Genomic DNA, 22,563 nt, shown 5'->3' on the forward strand with positions numbered 1-22,563 from the left:
TTATCCTCCTCTTCTTCACTGGCACTCCCCACTGCCACAGTTCAGGCTCTCTGCTTTAGTTCATGTCCTACCTTATCCTGTGCCACAATTACTCAACAACCTCATGATTGATGAATGCCTCTATCCCAGCCACACTTTAATCCATTATCCACAATGTTACCAATGCAGTATTTCTAAAATGCTAATCTGAACATGCCATTCTCCTGATTATACCTTTTTAGGGTTTTTCTTTGTCATCATGATGAAATCCAAAACTGTTTCTATGACATGCCAGATCCTTTGCGATCCAGTCACATTTCTCCTTCTGAAACTCTATAATCCAGTCACAATACATTTCCTCAAACATGCTAACTGCTATATGGATGTGTCTTTCCCTATTATACTTGCATACATAAGAGTATATATACTCTTTCATATATACCTTCTTTCACTAAGCTACTGCTATTTATCCTTTAAGGCTCATCTCAGATGTTGTCTCCTGCAGGAAACCTCCTCTAACCAACCAAGACTCCCAAACAGGGTTAGATGCCTATTGTATATATATCTCATACATGTTTGTAGAAATTAACTGAACGAATTCCACTACAATAAAAACCAATGTAGAGGAGATTTTATTATTTGTTACATACTATTTAATATTTGCATGTGTTTGTAATTTTAAGGTGTAAGAGTTATGGTTTTATTTGTTTACAATTTCAGTATCTAACAAATCAGGGCACAGACGTCACCTTTTAGTTCTTCTCTAATCCTTCAAAACAGATCAGTTTTTAACTGAAGGATAATATCTTGCACATACATAATAGTCTATAGTTTTCAGGCACTTTCACAAACATCCTGTCAAATATAATGCCATATATAGTCACTGAGTTAGGAAAGTTAGATTCCTACCCCATTTTGCAGAAGAGGGAAATGAGATACCAGGAAAAAAAGTTATTTGCTCAATAAAGTGCCCAATTTAGAATTAAAGCCTTCTAATTCTCAATCCAGGTGCTTCCCTGGTGGCTGAGCTGTAAAGAATTCTCCAGTAATGCAGGGGACTTAGGAGACATGGGTTCAATCCCTGGGTTGGAAGATCCCCTGGAGGAGGAAATGGCAACCCTGTCCAGTATTCATTCTGGAAAAACCCCATGAAGCAAAGGAGCATGGTGGGCTACAGTCTGTGGGGTCAAAAAGAGTTGGACATGACTGAACATGCATGCAATTCTCAGTCCAGTGCACTTACCATCAGAACATGCTCTGTATTCAGCAGATGTTCAACAGAAATGAACAGTTTTGTCAATGAAATAAGCAACCAGTGACCAGGTGCAGAGGAAGGCATCATTTTCAAAGTACACTGTTTTGGCTTAGCATATGGGCATCCCTCTGACCATTCCACACCTGAACCCACAGCCTCAAATTATTTCCAATCTCTTTAATTTTAAGCCGCATTTCTTTCTTTCTTTCTCTTTTTTTACATCTTTCCACACATTTTCTTGCTTCCTCTTTCCCTTATTCCGAGTTCCTTTTTTCTCTTTCGTTCCTTCCTTTTACTTCCCTTTAAAATTTTCTCTATTTCAAAATAAACAAGTGGGACCTAATTAAACTTAAAAGCTTTTGCACAGCAAAAAACATAAACTATAAACATAAACAAGGTGAAACTATAAACAAGATGAAAAGACAACCCTCAGAATGGGAAAAATAGCAAATGAAACAATTGACAAAGGACTAATTTCAAAAATATATAAGCAGCTCATACAAATCAATACTAGAAAAACAAACAACCTAATCAAAAAATGGGCAAAAGACCTAAAGAGGCATTTCTCCAAAGAAGACATACAGATGGCTAATAAACACATGAAAAGATGCTCAACATCTCTCATTATTCAGTTCAGTTCAGTTCAGTCGCTCAGTCGTGTCCGACTCTTTGCGACCACATGGATCGCAGCACACCAGGCCTTCCTGTCCATCACTAATTTCCGGAGTTCACTGAGACTCACGTCCATCGAGTCGGTGATGCCATCCAGCCATCTCATGCTCTGTCGTCCCCTTCTCCTCCTGCCCCCAATCCCTCCCAGCATCCGAGTCTTTTCCAATGAGTCAACTCTTCGCGTGAGGTGGCCAAAGTACTGGAGTTTCAGCTTTAGCATCATTCCTTCCAAAGAATACCCAGGACTGACCTCCTTTAGAATGGACTGGTTGAATCTCCTTGGAGTCTTCTCCAACACTGCAGTTCAAAAGCATCAATTCTTCAGCACTCAGCTTTCTTCACAGTCCAACTCTCACATCCATACATGACCACTGGAAAAACCATAGCCTTGACTAGACGGACCTTTGTTGGCAAAGGAATGTCTCTGCTTTTAAATATGCTATCTAGGTTGGTCATAACTTTCCTTCCAAGGAGTAAGCGTCTTTTAATTTCATGGCTTCAATCACCATCTGCAGTGATTTTGGAGCTCCAAAAATAAAGTCTGACACTGTTTCCCCATCTATTTGCCATGAAATGATGGGACCAGATGCCATGATCTTAGTTTTCTGAATGTTGAGCTTTAAGCCAACTTTTTCACTCTCCTCTTTCACTTTCATCAAGAGGCTTTTTCGTTCTTCTTCACTTTCTGCCATAAGGGGACTTTTCATTGTAGGGGACTGGAATGCAAAAGTAGGAAGTCAAGAAACACCTGGAGTAACAGGCAAATTTGGCCTTGGAGTACGGAATGAAGCAGGGCAAAGGCTAATAGAGTTTTGCCAAGAGAACACACTGGTCATAGCAAACACCCTCTTCCAACAACACAAGAGAAGACTCTACACATGGACATCACCAGATGGTCAACATCGAAATCAGACTGATTATATTCTTTGCAGCCAAAGATGGAGAAGCTCTATACAGTCAGCAAAAACAAGACCAGGAGCTGACTGTGGCTCAGATCATGAACTCCTTATTGCCAAATTCAGACTTAAATTGAAATATCACTCATTATTAGGGAAATGCAAATCAAAACTTCAATGAGATATCACCTCACTCTTGTCAGAATGGCCATCATCAAAAAACCAACAAACAATAAATGCTGGAGAGGGTGTGGAGAAAAGGGAACTCCCTTGCACTGCTGGTGGGAATGCAAATTGATACCACGACTATGGAGAACAGTACGGAGATTCCTTATAAAACTAGGAATAAAAACACCATATGACCCAGCAATTCCACTACTAGGCATGTACCCTGAGGAAATCAAAATTGAAAAATACACATGTAACCCATGTTCATTGCAGCTCTATTTATAATAGCTAGGACATAGAAGCAATCCAACGTCCACTGACAGATGAATGGATAAAGAAGCTGTGGTACATATATACAATGGAATATTACTCAGCCATAAAAAGGAACACATCTGAGTCAGTCCCAATGAGGTAGATGAACCTAGAGCCCATTATACAGAGTGAATTAAGTCAGAAAGAGAAAACAATGATCATACATTAACATATATATCTACTTCTGCTTTACTGATTATGCTAAAGCCTCTGACTGTGTGGATCACAACAAACTGTGGAAAATTCTTTAAGAGATGGGAATACTAGACCACCTGACCTGCCTCTTGAGAAATCTGTATGCAGGTCAAGAAGCAACAGTTAGAACTGGACACAGAACAGACTGCTTCCAAATTGGGAAAGGAGTACATCAAGGATGTATATTGTCACCCTACTTATTTAACTTATGTGCAGAGTACATCATGAGAAATACTGGGCTGGATGATGCACAAGCTAGAATCAAGACTGCCAGGAGAAATACCAATAACCTCAGATATGCAGATGACACCACCCTTACGGCAGAAAGCGAAGAAGAACTAAAGAACCTCTAGATGAAAGTGAAAGTGGAGAGTGAAAAAATTGGCTTAAAACTCAACATTCAGGAAATTAAGATCATAGCATCTGCTTCCACCATTTCATGGGAAATAGATGGGGCAACAATGGAAACAGTGACAGATTTTATTTTGGGGGGCTCCAAAATCACCACAGATGGTGACTGTAGCCACAATATTAAAAGATGCTTGCTCCCTGGAAGAAAAGTTATGACCAACCTAGACACCTTATTAAAAAGCAGAGACATCGCTTTGCCAACAAAGGTCCGTCTAGTCAAAGCTGTGGTTTTTCCAGTAGTCATGCACAGATGTGAGAGTTGGACTGTGAAGAAGGCTGAGCACCAAAGAATTGATTCTTTTGAACAGTGGTGTTGGAGAAGACTCTTGAGAGTCCTTTGGACTGCAAGGAGATCCAACCAGTCCATCCTAAAGGAGATCAGTTCTGAATATTCATTGGAAGGACTGATGCTAAAGCTGAAACTCTAATACTTTGGTCACCTGATGTGAAGAACTGACTCATTTGAAAAGACCCTGATGCTGGAAAAGATTGAAGGCGGGAGGAGAAGGGGACGACAGAGGATGAGACGGTTGGATGGCATTACCGACTCAATGGACCTGAGTTTAAGTAAACTCCGGGAGTTGGTGATGGACAGGGAGGCCTGGCATGCTGTAGTCCATGGTGTCGCAAAGAGTCAGACATGACTGAGCGACTGAACTGAACACATATATATGGAATATAGAAAGATGGTACTGAAAAACCTATTTGCAAAGCAGCAAGGAGACACAGACATTATGAACAGACTTATGGACATGGCTAGGTTGGCCGGGGGGATGCGGAGAAGGAGTGGGTGGGAGGTATGGAGAGAGTAACATGGAAACTTTTGAACTGTGGTGTTGGAGAAGACTCTTGAGAGTCCCTTGGACTGCAAGGAGATCCAACCAGTCCATTCTGAAGGAGATCAGCCCTGGGATTTCTTTGCAAGGAATGATGCTAAAGCTGAAACTCCAGTACTTTGGCCACCTCATGCGAAGAGTTGACTCATTGGAAAAGACTCTGATGCTGGGAGGGATTGGGGGCAGGAGGAGAAGGGGACGACAGAGGATGAGATGGCTGGATAGCATCACTGACTCGATGGACGTGAGTCTCAGTGAACTCCGGGAGTTGGTGATGGACAGGGAGGCCTGGCGTGCTGCGATTCATGGGGTCGCAAAAAGTCGGACACAACTGAGCGGCTGATCTTATCTGATATGTAAAATAGATAACCAATGGGAATTTGCTGTATGACTCAGGAACTCAAACCAGAGCTCAGTAACAACCTAGAGAGGTTGGATGGGGAGGGAGGTGGGAGGGATGTTCAAGTGGGAGGGCACATGGGTAAGCCTATGGCTGTTTCATGTTAATGTTTGGCAGAAACCAATGCAATACTGTAAAGCAATTATCCTTCAATTAAAAATAAATATATTAAAAAAATTTTTTTCTATTTCAAACTTTATTACTTTGCCTTCCTAATTTCTTAAATTCTCACAGACTTAAATGCTGTTGTACCATAAACATCTCAATGTGAAGTTGAAGTGTCAGTTGCTCAATCATGTCCTACTCTGCCACCCCATGGACTGTAGCCTGCCAGGCTCCTCTGTCCATGGAATTCTCCAGGCAAGAATACTGGAGTGGTTTGTCACTCCCTTCTCCAGGGGAACTTTGTTGCCCAGGGACTGAACACAGGTCTCCTGCATTGCAGGCAGATTCTTTACCAACTGAGCCACTAGGGAAGCCCCTAAACATCTCAGTGGCAATACCAAAACTGGAATTTATTCTGCGGCTTGCTTAAAATCCAGTTTCACAGATTTGTTAAGCTAGTGATGGTTTCCTAAAATGTCTCTGTATACTGTGAAAGTGTCTTACCTGAAGGTCTGTGCTTTAACTGCTTATATAGATCAATTGCGCGCTGTTCCCTATGAAAAAGAAAACATGTTTCTAAAAGTGAAGATAGTTTAATGACTTTAATAATTTCCAACTTGAACAATATTATTTGAATAGAGTAATGACCCCATTTTCAAGTAATTATATATTGCCAATGAATATTTTACAGGGTGTTTCACTGGGTAATAAGCAAGATCTTAAGATGCAAAGTTTAATATACTAAGTATCTGCTCTGATATTGCCAATGAATATTCTACAGGGTGTTTCACTGGGTAATAAGTAAGATCTTAAGATGCAAAGTTTAATATACTAAGTATCTGCTCTGATCTACCATCATTTATATAGTATCTCTGCACCAGAAACACTTAAATGGAAAAAAATTATGTCCTGTGATTAAAGAAAAAAAATCTGAAGTTTCTAATCCAAACACTTAGGAAGTTAACCTTTTTTAGCGAATTTAATAAATGATACCTTCCTTAAACCAGAAGTGTGGTAAGTAGGGAAATAGTCTGCAACTTAAAATACTTGAAAAATTACTAACACTCACATGAAAAGATGCTTCGATTTAAAAAGCAAAGGTCATGGAAAAGAATTTGAAAAAGAATAGGTGTATATATATACGGCTGAGTCCCTTCGCTACATACTTGAAACTATCACAACATTGGTAATCAACTATAATATAACCCCAATATAAAATAAAAAGATTTTTAAAAATAAATAAATAGTAAACGTCAACCTGAAGAGTTATTGCCAAAATTTCCTGTGATTAGGAAAAAACTTCCTTTTTAAATATGATGCCAATTTATTTGTGGAAAGAAAAACTATAGAAAAGAACCACATATAATCTTCCAGAAATACAATCAAAGAATAATCTGCTACCAAAAATTACAGACACCAACACTAAGAACATGACTTCACCCTTACAGAGATTCCATCAAGTCTCCCTGACGTCGTCCGTAGGGGCTCTTCTGTAGCTCCATGATTTCAGTGTGCAGGGACATGATTTGATCCTCCAGGTATCCAATGACACCCACCTAAAATATGATGAAACACAAAAGAAGTGACAGGCTCACCACCACACAACACGAGGAACTCAGAGAATGACTTCTTACAGTAACAGAGCAAAGCGACTGAATGTAAAACACTGATTTTGTTTAAGCCTTTTTGTCTCTCAGATTATGACATGTAACTTTCACATGAGAACCAACTTATTTCAGGCTTCTCTCCTGACAACAGTACACTACTAGCATTTTCTTTCTCCTCCTGAGAAGGAAAAAGACAGAAGTGTCACTAATAAGTAAAAGTGACCATCAATACCACTGCATCTCAGTTCTACAATTTTCAGTGTCTCTTGTTCCCAACTTGAATAAAGATGCAGAAAGATAAAAACACTGGATTTCCCAACCCAGGATACCAACTGCCACACTCATTCCTCAGGAAGTGCTGGCATCAAGGAGAGCAACAATTTAGTGGGACCACAGACAGATGTACCAGGTAAAGAAGGAATCTGCCACATACAGTGTGACCATAAAAAATTTATCATCCAAACCAGCATAATTTTGAGAGTATTGATAATAAGAGCTTCCCTGATAGCTCAGTTGGTAAAGAATCTGCCTGCAATGCAGGAGACCCTGGTTCAATTCCTGGGTGGGAAAATCCCCTGGAGAAGGGATAGGTTACCCACTCCAGTATTCTTGAGCTTCCTTTGTGGTTCACCTGGCAAAGAATCCTCCTGCAATGTGGGAGACCTGGGTTCGATCCCTGGGTTGGGAAGATCCCCTGGAGAAGGGAAAGGCTACCCACTCCAGTATTCTGGCCTGGAGAATTCCATGGACTGTATAGTCCAGGGGTCACAAAGAGTCAGACACAACTGAGCGTTTTTCACTTAACTAACTTAACTAATTGATAATTGAGGCAAGAGAGGTAGACTGAAACTGTCCCGAGTAAACCAAGATGTCCAGCCGTCCTATCAAAACCAGTCTTAAAAATATCAGTGATAACTACCATTTCACTCCCACTTAAATATGTATAACCCCACTAAAAAAGGTACAGTCCCCATAATATAACATGGAAACTGAGGCTCAGTGAGGCTTCATTTTAGTCTCATTTACCCAAAGCTCTTGTTTTTATCCACTGTGGTACTTCCCTCTATATACACATACTAGGTATCTGTCTGACATTCAGGAATGATATGAGAAATACTCTACAAACCAAAACCAAAGAATTTCTAAGGGAGACCTCAGGGGTTAATAAGCACACAGAATAAGCTCAGTGATTTTACCTCAGCATAGTGGATAGCCTTTTCTTCCATTTCTTTCCATGCTTTTAACATTTTTTCTGAGGCTAAAAAAAAAAGTCTTAATTGGTCATCTCAGAAATAGCCATAGGTTCAATATTGACCTCCCCATCTCCTTGCCATATCAACATCAAAAACAGAGTTATGAGTTGAATTATTCCCCCAAAAGATGGTGAAGCCCTAACCTTGTACTTCAGAATTTGACCTTATTTGGAAATAGTGTCAGGTGCAAATAGCTAAATTAAGGTTGAGTCTTAACCTAGTATGACTAGTGTCCTTTTAAGAAAAGAAGAAGAAACACAGCAACAGACATATGAACGGGAAAGCTCCATTTCACAACAGAGGCAGAGACTAAAGTGCCACAGCTGCAAGCCAATGAATGCCAAAGATTGCCGGCAAGTACCAGAAGAATCTAAGGAAGGATTCTTCTCCTTAGGTTCCAGAGACAGCATGGCCCTGACAACACATCGATTTTGGACTTTAAGCCTCTGAAGCTATGAGGTAATAAATTTCTATTGTTTTAAGCCACCCAGTTCATAGCAATTTGTTATGGCAACCCTGGGAAACTAACACAGATGACTTTCTCTTAAAAAAATTTTTTTTTAAAGTAATACATGAACATGATATTTAAAAAAAATCAAACACTATATAGGGAGATAAGAAGTCTCCTCAAAAAAAAAAAAAAAGAAGTCTCCTCCCCCCTACTTTCCACCTTTTGCAATCCCAATGCTAATCATTTCTTACAGACACATCTCCTTTTCTCCCATAAATAGAATCATCTATATATACTTTTCCTTCCTTGCTTTTTTCTCCAATTTAAAACATTGCTGCCTTAAAGATCAAGTGATCTTTTAATATCAGCACACATAGGTCTACCTCACTCTTTTTAAACAGTAGTCTAAGATATACAACTTAACAAGATAAGTCAAAGATAATCTGATGAAATAACTATGTTTTGCCATTCATCAGAATGCCTATAATACACAAACAGAAATAAAACATCAATCACAGAACCAGCTTTGGTGAGAAAACTTATTTACCCAGCTGGATACTATTGATCATTTACTTCTGAAACATACACACCTTGCTCAAGTATACAAACAGAAATGCTGAAGGCAACTCTTTTGGTTTATTATTTGAATTTTAACTCTGCTTTTTACATTTCCTTAGTACATCTGAAGGAAGATAAGCTTAGAATTAAATACCAAAAAATTGGAGGCTATGTGCAATAAAAAACAGCGGGACTCCGCAGTAGGTTGTTTAGAAATTAAAAAAAAAAAACCTGAATTGCGTGTATTATTATTTATAGAAGGATAAGTAATTTAAGACATCCCAGGCTAAGAAGTCACCCTAATACAGACTTTGTATCTACTTTATAAATGAGGTTTGACAATCAAATTCTTAAATCATTTTGCATTTTTCTAAAGGTGAACAATTTTAGTCCAATTGTGGGGGTGAGGGGTGGGTAGAGTAAAGCTGTTCAACTAAAGATTATAAAAATATATATATATATATTCAAACCAAATACAGTTTACAATGATATGAGATGTCCTATCTTTTGTTCTAATACGAATGCAAGTGAAACAACTGGCTAACAGGTAAGAAGTTAACACAGCAGATGGCTTCAAGAGACAAGACACTTGTTTCAAATACATTATCCAACACTTACATATCCCGTAAGTCATCTGCTCACTATATCTTTCCAAGTCAAGCTGAATGCTTTTGTGAAAAAACTCCAATTTAGCTTTCAGTTGCTGAGATGCTGAGATCAAAGTGTTTTTCATTTTTGTCAAGTTAGTATTATATCTAAGAAGACTTAACCTAAACCACAGCAAGAAAAAAACAAGATATAAGCATTTTAGAGACACTGGACAAAAGTTTAAAAACTCAAACTGCCATAAGCCCAAAGCGTATGTTTCTATTAGCAATCTATGAGAAATAGCTGATCTCTAAAATCTGATCTCTAAAGAATTTCTGCTTGTGATACTCTATGATAAAACAATCTTCTTATACTAGGACCATTCAGGAACTACTGTCAGTCTATTGCAACTGGATGGTTTCAGACTGTTAATAAGAATTCTACACACCTGATCAGAATATTACGTCGCAAATTGGCCCAGTAATATATTTTTGCATGGGATACTAACTAGTGAAAAGTAGCAAAATTTAATTCTTGAGCATGAATGCACATGATACTGTGCCTATAAACAAGAGAATTCACTTACATGGCTGCTCTCTGCCCCTGAAAGAGCCTGCTGTAGTCTTCCTTCAGCCCAGACACATAGTGTACTGCTTCCGCCCATACTTTACGCAGCTGGATAATTGGAAGCTGTATTTTGCTGTCCTGTACTATGTGTAAGAAGATGGGGGAAAGGAGAGGGGAATTACTTTTTAAGATTCTAGTGTTCATTTATTATTCTTTGTGATTTTCTGTCCGTACAAATATCATTCCTATAGATGCTAGAAACCAGATGCTAGAAAGAACCACTTGTTATAGTTCCATTCAGTCAGTGTAACTTTATTGAACACCTGCACACGTACTTGAGCCCTGTTCCAGATACAAGGGGAAATAAAAATGAAGACATAACTACTACATAATCACAAAGCTTACAATTATTCCTGTACCTGTCTTTTTCTTCCTTGTTTCTCTCCAATCTGGAATCCTCTTTTTTTTTTCCCTCTCCAATAATCCAAATTCTTTATTCCTTTGAAGTTCTAAACTAAGTCCCAAGTACTCCACAATCTGCTATAATCTTTTTTGCTTCTGAATAACAAACTTCATCTCTTGAACTACCAACCCAGCTTCAGAAAAACACACTGGGTAAATATGCCTTTAAAAAAGATATGCCTTTCTCAATGTAAGACTTATGAAATTATCTATTTATGATAATCTCTTTTCTTTGGCAAAGGGGATGTTTCTTTCTAAAACCATGGCAGGTAGGTATTAAGTTCAATGAAATTTCATTTTAACATTATAAAATTCTCCAAGATTGAAGAGAGATTCATCTCATACTTTAAGTGGTGATTATATTCCATTATTCTTTTCCAATGAAAATCTTCAGAGAAAGGGTGCTATACTAGGTTTCACATTGAGAAAACACATTATCTGAAACAGATGTCAAACAAATAAAGCTGTGTATCTGGAAAAATCTTTGCCTCCCCTAATAATGATAAATAGCCTCAACTAACTTCTCTTCTATTTTTATATACCCACACTTAATCCTGAGGCTTCCTCTGACAGACCAAACAAACAAAACAAAATAAAAACTCACACACTTAAAAAAAATAGTCTGGGGGAAGTGAGTCTAGAACAAAATTATATACTTAAAAAAAAAAGTCTGAAAGTGCCCAAAAATGATACCCCATAGCAGGAAGCATACCAAGTATCCAAATTTTTATTTCTAACGCTGTTCTCAATTAAAGGAACCAGGGCTCCTTGGAGAAATGGCCAATTCTAGGACTATGGTAGAAAATTTAAAAGATGGGCCTGGAATACTACATGGTACCAAAAAGTAAGGAAATGCTTAAAAAAACAAAAGCAAAAACAAAAACACCCTCACTGATGGGTCAAGTAGAAGAGGCATAGGAAATCAACTGAAAGAGCTTCTAAGGTAAGCTGCAACAATTTGAATAACAAAATAAACTAGTATTGGATTATAATCTATAATATAAAATAAATATCCATGAATTCAAATTTATATGATAAATGATTAAATAAATTAATAAATGGGAGAGAAGAGATAATTCATGTAAGCAGAAGCATTTTCAATAAATTATATAGATATTCTACCCTGAAGGAGGAGGCATATAACTCTACTCCTTAAGTGTGGATTCTTGCATAGTGATTTCCTTCCACAGAGTATGGAAAGGAGGAGAGGGTGAGACTAAACTTTGCACTGAAGAAAGCTGACTACTTCAGCCATGTGAGCAAGGTAACACTACAGTCATTAATCATGTTTACACTATGTGCCCTTTATATAATGTTTCCAAAATGGTACTTGAATTCTTTGATCTTTCTCTCAAAAACCCATTATCCTAGCCTAGTCATAAGAAAAAAAATCAGGCAAATTGCAACAGAGGGGCATCCTACAACATATTTGATCTCAAGGTCATCAAAAATAAGGAAAATCTGAAAAACTGCAGACAGGACAAATGTAACGTGGTATTCTGGATGGGATTCTGGAACAGAAAAAGGACACCAGATAAAAATTAAAAGAAATCTGAATAAAGTATGAACTTTGGTTAATAACAATCTATTGGTTCATTAGTTGTAACAAAATACCATAATAACGTAAGATGTTAACAACAGGGGAAACTATATGTGTAGGGGAATAACATAAGAACTCTGTCCTATCTGCTCAATTTTTCTATAAATCTAGAACTTTTTTTTTTTTAAACTAATGAAAAGGAAAGATTACATAATTTCAGCCCTTGTGACCAATTTTGTCCTTGATTTTATAATATGCTTGTTTTTAGTTTAGGGTAGATAAAAATTAACCACTTAACTTCTTTAGTAGAAAACATTAATTCTCTGAGCAAAAATGAAATCATTTGAACATTAAGTAGTATTCATAGGATAAAATGAAGTATTTGAACATGCTTAAGTAGTGAAGAAGAAACTAAAAAGTGGCTTAATTAATAGTGAAGATTCAGTTTTTCATGTGAGAGTCATATTCATAGGAAAGTCATCTTCTGCCAAATGAGGGGTCTGGTAGTGATTTAAAATCTACCTCTTTACCTTCCAAACCATACAAACCCATCTTTTAGCACATATAGAATCCTGAAGTATGACACAGAACAGAAACACCAAAGAACCATTTCTACTAATCATGTCGTGTCAAAATTATATTACTTCAGGTTTAAAGCTTAGTCAGTAAATGAACTATACTTACCAATATAATTTACACAGTCAGATAAACTTCTGGAAGCAAATGGTCCTTCATATACAGTCTTACTTTTATCAAACAAATAAACCATATAGCTATCACAGCCCCTCTGAAAAAAAAAACAAACCAACAATTAAGAAGAAAAGATTCTTGAAAATTCTAGGTTCTCTAAGTACCTAACCACCAAATTTCCTACTTTGAAATGCCAACAGAGAAGTTAAGTTCATTAGCATACATCTCACAGACTTAAGGTCTAAATTTTTATTTGAGAAATATAAGTAACAGCAGTATGGACTAAAGTGAAAACAGTCACCAGACCCAAAAGGACAAAAGCAAAAAGTTACAACAACATACAATGGGAATACTTCTTCAGTAATCAAAAGGAATGAAGTAATGAATGAAATCTCAAAAACATAACAGTAAGTGAAAGAAATGAGACACAAGAGATTATATGATTCCACTTGCATGAAATGTTCAGAAAAGGCAAATCTATATAAGGTAGTAAGTAAATTAGTGATTTTCTGGGCTGGGCCGAATGGATACTAGTAGTTAAAGAACTTAAAGACATGGAAATGTTTTAAAACTGATTTATGATGATGGCTGTGCAATTAGGGTGGTTTGCTAAAAAAAAAAAAAACAAACTGAATTGTACATTTGAAATGGTTAAATTGTATGATATATAAAATATGCCTCAACAAAGTTAAAAAAGGAAAATATGAAATGAGTCATGACCAGAATCATTTATTACCATCCATCCATCCTCTGACAGGACCTATGAGACTGCTGGTCTAATTTCAAGGTTATAGGCTTCAGGACAAAAAGGGGGAAAAAAAGGATGGAAGTGGCACCAAAGAGAATGTCACATACAGTTTAAAATAACCAATGTTTCATTTCTACCTTTTCACCTTGCAAAGCAATAAGCATAATGAGTAGGATAAAACTAAAAGAATTATAAGATGTGAACCACTCCCCCAATGATTCCAAATAGACATCAAAAATGCAGCACATGCAATCCCTCTATGCAAAGAGATTTCTTATACTCTAGGTATATAAGAACTGTCTTACAACTCCATCCAGAACACACTGAGAGGCTGGTTTCCGAGGATCCAGGGAAATTCCCATCTCTGAAAGAAGCTCTTGAGAACCAGTATTTATTCCAGTTTCCCGCTCAATACGAGACTGTAGTGAATGAAGACTTTCATCAGGTGGTAACAGAAAAGAAATTATCTTTGCAGAAGTCATATTTAGGATATGTACTATCTGTTTAAATAAGAAAAAAGAGAAATAACTTTGATTATTTGTTACATAAACGATTCAGTGCTAGCTACTTAAGAGCATCATCTCTGCATTAAACAAGATTCAATCATTTTCCAAAGTGAAATTTTCTATAATTATGACATTCTGAAAACTAAAGAGTAGAATTTACTTTTCTACTGCAACAGATAGTTCCTAGGATAGTTAGTTCCTAGGAATTAAGTGTGAAAATTCTAGGGATGTATAAAATCAAGAAAGAAAAACTCCAATTTAAATAAGCAACATTTACTTTTGAGAAAGGTATCACTGACCTAGAAGGAAAACTTTATTAACTGCCTAACAGATGCCAGCCACAAGCTAATTGCTTTCACATAACATCTTGTTAATCAGCTCTTCTACTCTCCTTTTTGGCAAAACAGAAACCAGAGCTTTGAGAACTTCTCACTTGAAAGTCCCACTGAAAGTAGCCAGATACAGGCCAAGTAAGTGTGAGACTGAGTCAGGCAGGGCTCTACTGAGGTAACCAAGGATAGTTACAGAGTTAGATGTTAGTCTTCTTAACACAATCTAATTTTAAATCTTTGTCCTTCTACTGCCCTTAGATAAGCCATACGAAATTAATACCTATGTTTTCCCAATGCCTTACACTGACTAGTGGATGCAAATGATTAGAATTATCGATGATACAAATGTTTATCACAGAGGTAAAGAACTAACTTCCCTTTAGTATATAATAACTTCTAAATTTAAAAAAGGTGAGGGAAGAGAAGGGAGTCTTTCAAGTTGACATGGATTACAATACAAGCATACCAGCTGAGACCTGCCATTCCTTCCCAGCCTAGGTAGATTTCATCCTGTGACAGTGGCCACTAAGATCAATAGCAGAAACACAGTATGAAAATCCTAAAGTGGACATTTACTTTTACAGACGGCATATTTCAAACTAGCATGGGGTTCTCACAGCATCCCACTACCAAAGCCAAGATAGAAGGGAGCAAAACAAAGGGAGAGGAAATACAACCTAAATGAATTCTTTCGTTCATCTGAATATCTGCTAAGTATCTACTATGGTACAAACTATTAAGTGTGTTGTGCTAGTAGTGGATATGCAAGCTGAGTAACTTAATGATCCTTGCCCTCTATAGGATAACAGTCAAATAAAAGATATTAAGACACAATAAAAGAACTAAAAGACAAGGCAAAATGCAATAGGTACTGTAATGATATAAAGTACTGTGCAGATTCCAAAGAAGATTCTTTGGTGGGAGGAAAGGTGTGCTTTCTAAGGAGGTACTATTTGAGCTGAACTTTGAAAAGGAAGAATGACTAGAACAAGAAAAGCCTGAAAGAAGAAAAGTTCTAGGCAAAAACCAACAAAGTAGGCAGAGAACTAGAAAGGGATGAGCATAATCAAAAGTACCTAAAATGATGCCCCCTTAGGGGAAAATAGGAGATAAGACTAAAAGCGTAGGATGAAATGAGACCAAGACAGATTCTGAATGTCAATCTAAGCATTTGGAATTTATTCAGTAAGCAAAAATGAACTGTGGAAGGCTTTCTAAATTGACAACCTAACAAGTTCAAAATTGGTAAAACATTCAAAAAATAAACTGTACAAAATAACTGGATATGCAGATTGAGGGAGATGGAATAGTCAGACAGCCAAAGTGACGGAAGGGTGATGGGGCAAGTAAGCAGCAGAGGAAAAGCTGTAGAAGCAGTTAATGGAGCAAACATGCTCAGTTTTTCATGAATCATGTCTTGCTTGCCAGTGGGACCACCAAGTGTAGTTACAAATACTCTGCAGGGAGCTGTACAGTCACAACTAAGGAGATAAATTTGGAAGTTATCCATATTCAGTTTATAGTTAAAGTTACATAACTGAAGAAATTGTCAAAAAAAGGAGGAAAAGTAATACAGAAAAAAAGAAAGCTAAGTAAAGACTCTTAGGATATAGTTATACTTACAGGCATGAAAGAGGTGGCAAAGAATGTTCGGTATACTTTTTTCAACTTTTTTGCATATTTAAAGTTTTTCATAATAAATATTTAGAAAAATACGTAATCAGAATCTACAAACTTTTCTTAAGGAAAGGAAATAATTCAGTAACTGTTTTACTGATTTCTTCTTTCTTTTTCCCCCCAGAAATACGGGATGAGCTTACTTTTTAAATTTATTTTTACCTGGAAGATAATTGCTTTGCCATGCCGTGTTGGTTTCTGCTGTTTAACAATGTGAATCAGCTGTAAGTACACATATATCCTGTCCCTCTTCAGTTTCCCTCCCTCCCCACCCCTCTAGGTCGTCACAGAGCATCAAGCTGAGCTCCCTGTGTTATACAGCAGTTTCCCACTAGCTATGCTGATTTCTTCTTTATGTCATTCCCTCCTTTAACAATAAATACCTTAGAAAAATGTCTTATAATAATAGCAACCTATTCTTCAGTTCATGCTTCTGTGCTCATGACATTCCTCTGCTTGCAAATCTTTCCCCCAGATTAACACTTCCTTATCCTTCGAAACTCAGTCTTATTATTATGCCTAGGAAGCAACCCTGAACTACTATGACTAGTACCCTACACACACCTTATTCTGAAACCTCACGGCAATACTGATCCTTTAAAGAAGATGTTACTGTACCTAAACTACAAATAAATATAAATATATATATATATTTTGCCTAGATTCACAGATATACAGTTCAGTGCTACAAACTGAACTAAAGTCTATAGAACACAAAACACATAAGGAGGACTCCTTACTCATGCTCTGTAAAACAAGCACATGCTCACAGACTCCTTACAAGTAGAAATGATGTTATGATTACCATGAAAAGACTGAAAAATATGAGAAAAAAAACAAAAATTTTTGAAACCAACAAAGAACTAAAAGGTGTCACCAAGTCCTGCTTGTCTAACATGCTGGGGGATGATTTACTCCGTGGCACAGTAGAAGAAAACCAAATCACGACACCAGCTGTCTTTTCAATGTGAGCCAAGAATGACATCAACATGGCCTCAAGTTCCTATTTAATGAAGTGTATCAAGGTAAGAGTAAAACCTTACATTACTACTACTTTCTCATTTACATTTTAGAAACACTATCTACCACAAGCAATCAACAAATACGAAAAGATAACAGATGAGTTGTTTCTACATATACAGCATAATAGAACCTCTCGTTCATATCAATGGATATTTACTGAGAATCTGGTACGTGTCCAGCTTTGTACAGAATGCCAGCATAGGAACACTGTGGTGGTAGGATAGATGACTGTTAATAAAAGTAAGAAAAACAATCTCAGCATTAAAGAAGACAATCTATATGGAGAGGCATGAATGAAAGATGAGAAACAACTAGAGAATATAATAAAAATGGTTAAATGATGCACTGTGAGGTAGACACAGTTTGGAGAAAAGGAGAGTTGAATATGTGCCAGTACAGGTGAGGGGATATATAGCGAATAGCTATCAGTCTGGCAGAAGAACAGCATCTGTCAACACAAAAATGGATAATGGGCTTGATGGAATAAGGTGCAATGACAAGCTGGTCCTAAGTGAAGTAAAGGGTTAAGAGAAATGAAACAAGCACTTGGATGAGGTAGACCTAAATGAAGAAAACCCCCACAAACCCAAGCAGGTCAGTTTAGACTTGATTTGGTAGGCAGAATCAGTTTCTTGGACTGGAGAATCAAAAAGCCTTTTCAAAAAATAAAACAGGCAGTTCATGCTATACGGACTGTAGGATGGAAAGTAAGTGTAGAGGCAAAAAGCCAGGTAGGAACTTTCCTCACCAAACCAAATCCAATATGATTAGACCTAAATGAACGAGGTGAACTGGTACCAATATGAGAGAGGGGGAAAATCCAAAAGATACTTCAAAGGAGTGATCAATAAGACCACTTAGAAGTAAAACTGAGAAAGCTTACTAAAGAAATAGAAATGCACTATTAAAATATATTTATGTCCATTCTCCAATAGTTTGTTAACTTCAATGCAAGTCTTATGAAGTAGACCCCATTCAAACTAACCTTCAAATTCAGAATGTGATCCATTAATACAAAACATCTTGGCTGCTTCAAAGTAAGATCAACAGGTCCTCCTCTCTGCTGAGGATCCCAGTTTAGCATCAACTGCAGCCAGTTTTCCATGGGTTCTACTATTAAACTAGAAAACATACAAAAATAGGATAAAAATCATTATATTCCAATTTTCTTTTAGTTTTGTAAAAAAAGTGGTTGTATAGGTTATTTGTATGATATTATATCTTACTTCCAAATAATTCATGAAATGACAGGTGACAAACTTTTTTCCATTAAAAAAAATCCCAAACCCACATGCGCAAGTTAGTTACGGGCAACTCCAACAGGTGAATTCACTTCCATTTCCTAAGGAACCCATTCATCACAGTATTCTAAGAGTGTTCTTAGCACCTAAGCCAATCAGTTGAATGGCAGTTCTTATTTCCACTATCAACACAAATAGTGTTGGTAATCCATATGGCTGTCCATACGGATGCCACTATTCACAGGTGGCTCTTTGCATTTATACTTAATTAAAATTAAATAAATTTGAAATTCAGTTCTTCAGTCTTACCACCCACCTTTCAATTGCTCAGACAGACTCATGTGGCCAGCATACATATAAAACATTTCCATCATTACAAAAAGTTCCAATGGATAATGCTACTTGAAGCAGACAACAACTTTACTGACATCCCTGAAGAAAATGAGTCAAACTTCCTCAACTAAAATATACATACCTACAAAGGCTATTTGGTTGAGGTAAATGGCTACTAAACCGAACTTCTCCTGTCATTTCTTCACATGCAAATATACACTTTGGATCCTTCTTCTTAATCTTCTCATGCCTATAAAAACAAAAGCTACTTCAGTTGACAACCTGAGACATTTTTGCCTTTTAATTTTATTCAGTTGTGTTAAAAAAGTAATTATACCATTTAAAGAAAGGCAGCCAGAGGGGTACTGAAAATTTTACTCCCATTAAGCATACCAAAGTTCTGTCTCATTTCTTACCAGGTAAATGGCTGCAGATGATGCAAAAAAGGCCTATATCCAGCAATACACTCAAACACCATGGTCCCAAAGCTCCAATAATCAACAGTGGCTGTATAAGGCTTATTCTCAAAGAGCTCTGGGGCCTTAAAAAGAAAAAAAAATGCTTTAAACATCAACACTATAAGAGAAAAGCTACTTGAGTTTTGAACTATTACATTCACAACCTTAAGAAATAAGAATAATGCTGTACACTTAAATTCAAAGAAACAATATGTGTCTTACCAGATACTGCAAAGTTCCCACAAAAGATGTACAAAGACTTCCTTGATCAACATCTTTGGCATATCCCAAATCAATTATTTTATGCATAATCTGCAAAACAGTAAGTATTAAATGGCTGAAAAACTTGAAAAGGAAGGGAACAAGGTCCTTATAATGCTCTGGAGAGGGAGGTGGTGAAGAACATGGCTCTGGAATAAGACAAACATGTTTCAAGCCTAAGCTCTACCACGTAGATAGATAGTTATGTGACCTTAATCAAGTTATTCCTCTCAGTTTCCTATATAATGATATTCCTAAAAATCCCTACTTCACAGAATTGCTATTAGGATTCAATGATAATGAAAATAATTTAACAGTGTCTGACATATAGTAAAAAACTAAATCAGTTCAGTTTAGTTGCTCAGTAGTGTCCAACACTTTGCAACCCCATGGACTATAGCACACCAGCCTTCCCTGTCCATCACCAACTCCCAGAGCTTACTCAAACTCATGTCTGATAGACAGGTCAGGATGCCATCCAATCATCTCATCCTTTGTCATCCCCTTCTCCTCCTGCCTTCAATCTTTCCCAGCATCAGGGTCTTTTCCAATGAGTTAGCCCTTCGCATCACATGGCCAAAGGATTGGAGGTACAGCATCAGTCCTTCCAATGAATATTCAGGACTGATTTCCTTTAGGATTGACTGGTTTGATATTCTTGCAGTCCAAAGGACTCTCAAGAGACTTCTCCAACACCACCATTCAAAAGGCATCAATTCTTCGATGCTCAGTTTTCTTTACAGTCCAACTCTCACATCCATACATAACCACTGGAAAAACCATATCTTTGACTAGACAGACTTTTATTGTCAAAGTAATGTCTCTGCTTTTTAATATGCTGATACAGACTGGCTATTAATTTTTTATTTTGGTATATTCAGAATAAGCTTGATCCGTTAAACTGGAAGGCACAGGCAGGGTGACTTCCAAACTTATAAGAAGCATCATACCATCTTAAGAGTGGATCAACATGAGTAAACACCTATCTAACTTCAAGAACATCCTAAAGTCTCAGGATACATACACAAACAAAAAGCAAATAGTCGGTGCAAAGCATACACAAAAGGTTCCTAAGAGAAGAAGCACCAAGGTTTCATCACTTCCAACTGATCATTATCTTCACAACCTAAGGCCATACAATCCAATTCAAGGTTCACATTCTTGGCTTTATGTCTTTATTGGAATGGAATTTGGGCACTAAAAGCAAGAAAACTGCTCAAATTACTTGGATAAAAATAAATATTCCAAGAATTAATTCACAATTTCTAGTTCTTCTCAAGATGACTCTTTCAGGAATCTGAGAAATCAAGGTTTTGAATTTTAATTAAAAATAAACTTAGGACTTTGGGGAGGAGACTGACTTTGTTTTGTTCTTCTTAAATATGAAAACATACTTTAAACATATTTTTTTTTCTTAAAGAAGACTAAGGGTATGTTTTTTGGATGTACTTCATAACATACAAATTAACAAATTACTTACTGCCTACTAGCTCTGCTAGATACTGTGCTGGAAAAATGAAATGAACAAGACAGATGTAGCTCCTTCTCTAATGGAGCTGTTATGTTAGCAGAGGAGACAGACAAACAAAAAACCACAGTTCAGTATAGTGAGGGCTGGGATAAAGAAGTACAGAATGCTATGGTGGGCACCAAACTGCAAAGACTAACTACATCATGGAGACTCTATTCAATTAGCACAGAACATTTCTTCAGGGTTTACCTACCTTTCCACCAACATCCTGAAGAACTATGTTTTCAGGTTTTAGATCACGATGTATAATTTTGTTTTCATGCAAATATCGGATCCCAGATCCTAAATAAAGTTTAAAATGTATTTTGAGGTAATAGAAAAACACTGAAATAAAAAAATTCAACTCATTTTGTACAGATCTGGTCTGATGCTCAATTTTATATGGACCATCATAACTACATGATTAATGATTTTATAGACACTCAAATTTTCTCCACAAAAATACAGTAACATTAATCAGACAGCAGAATTACAATATGTTCCCATTTAACTTATGAAAATTAATATTAAAAAGAAATGGAACAAGCAATTGAAAAAAATCCCAGTATTATCATTGGACTTCTCAACTAGACTTTGGCCTCCATAACCTAAGAAAAGAAACAAATCAAAATATATAGAGAAACATAATCTGGCCTTCTGAGCTCTCTCCAAGGGCCTATGTCCTGGTTATTTTAGAAATTTTTCAGGAGTAATTCTGATTAAAAAGAGATTTCACCTTAAGAATACCGATGCCTATGAGAAGCAATGTCCCTGGTCAATAAATTTACTATGTTAATCAGGGAGGAAGGAATACATAAGATAATTTCACAACCTTTATTTTTTAGCAACTAGAATATCTATTAGTCAAATGGACACAGACAACACAAAAAATAAAAAACAAAATATCCTAGTTTTAAATTAGCATCAACAGTAATACTTAAATTTTTCTGATAATTTCTTAAAGATCAAAAATTTCTTATACTTAAAAACCTATGCTTTGTATAGTTTATCAACAATTCTAATTGCCAAGCAGTATACAGACTCATACAGACCAAATGGGCATTAAATTATGATGGAATTTTCATACTGATTACATACCTATATCACTCAGTAAAGAAAGTATCTGGCTTTCTTTAAGTCCACAGCAATTTTCTGGTTTGTTGAGTAGCTAAAGAAAAAAAAACAAACCTAAAAATGTATATTGCCAATGTTGCTGGGCAGTAATACTGATACATTAACCATTATACTTTGAGAGAATAAGAAAATTAGTCATGATTAAGAAAACATAAGGGGGAAAAATTACCAAATCCACACAGAGGACATGTAAATTTCATGACAAAATTTATACAAGTAAAAATAATGGGAGAAGGTATTTGAAATTTTACAAGGTTGAAAAATCTCACAGATAAATACATAAAAATAGTCATAGGATATTTAAAATAATAGCCATTTTAAATATATAAAAAGAGCTCCAAGGTGGCACAGCAGGAGCCATGGGTTTGATTACGATTATTGGATGGGGATGACCT

The 22,563-nt window shown here is 36.6% G+C and overlaps 1 protein-coding gene across 5 annotated transcripts in view; it reads right to left on the reverse strand.

The window, feature by feature from the left end:
• Window positions 1-22,563, reverse strand: part of CHUK (component of inhibitor of nuclear factor kappa B kinase complex) — a 42,242-nt gene that overhangs the window by 12,027 nt on the left and 7,652 nt on the right. For all 5 annotated transcript variants that reach the window (XR_009733776.1, XM_061403097.1, XM_061403096.1 and 2 more), the window contains exons 4-16: window positions 22,133-22,202; window positions 21,249-21,337; window positions 19,486-19,575; window positions 19,222-19,346; window positions 18,948-19,055; window positions 18,217-18,352; window positions 13,999-14,193; window positions 12,940-13,042; window positions 10,273-10,396; window positions 9,717-9,868; window positions 8,033-8,094; window positions 6,676-6,785; window positions 5,734-5,783 (exon numbers count right to left, since the gene is read on the reverse strand). Coding sequence is in view for 4 of the 5 variants with exons in the window: in XM_061403097.1 (XP_061259081.1) it covers window positions 5,734-5,783; window positions 6,676-6,785; window positions 8,033-8,094; window positions 9,717-9,868; window positions 10,273-10,396; window positions 12,940-13,042; window positions 13,999-14,193; window positions 18,217-18,352; window positions 18,948-19,055; window positions 19,222-19,346; window positions 19,486-19,575; window positions 21,249-21,337; window positions 22,133-22,202 (1,414 nt within the window). In the remaining variant the exon portion in view is untranslated. The remainder of the gene's footprint in view (window positions 1-5,733; window positions 5,784-6,675; window positions 6,786-8,032; window positions 8,095-9,716; window positions 9,869-10,272; window positions 10,397-12,939; window positions 13,043-13,998; window positions 14,194-18,216; window positions 18,353-18,947; window positions 19,056-19,221; window positions 19,347-19,485; window positions 19,576-21,248; window positions 21,338-22,132; window positions 22,203-22,563) is intronic.

The sequence above is a fragment of the Bos javanicus genome, chromosome 26 (assembly GCF_032452875.1).
Source record: "Bos javanicus breed banteng chromosome 26, ARS-OSU_banteng_1.0, whole genome shotgun sequence".
Classification (NCBI taxonomy): domain Eukaryota; kingdom Metazoa; phylum Chordata; class Mammalia; order Artiodactyla; family Bovidae; genus Bos; species Bos javanicus.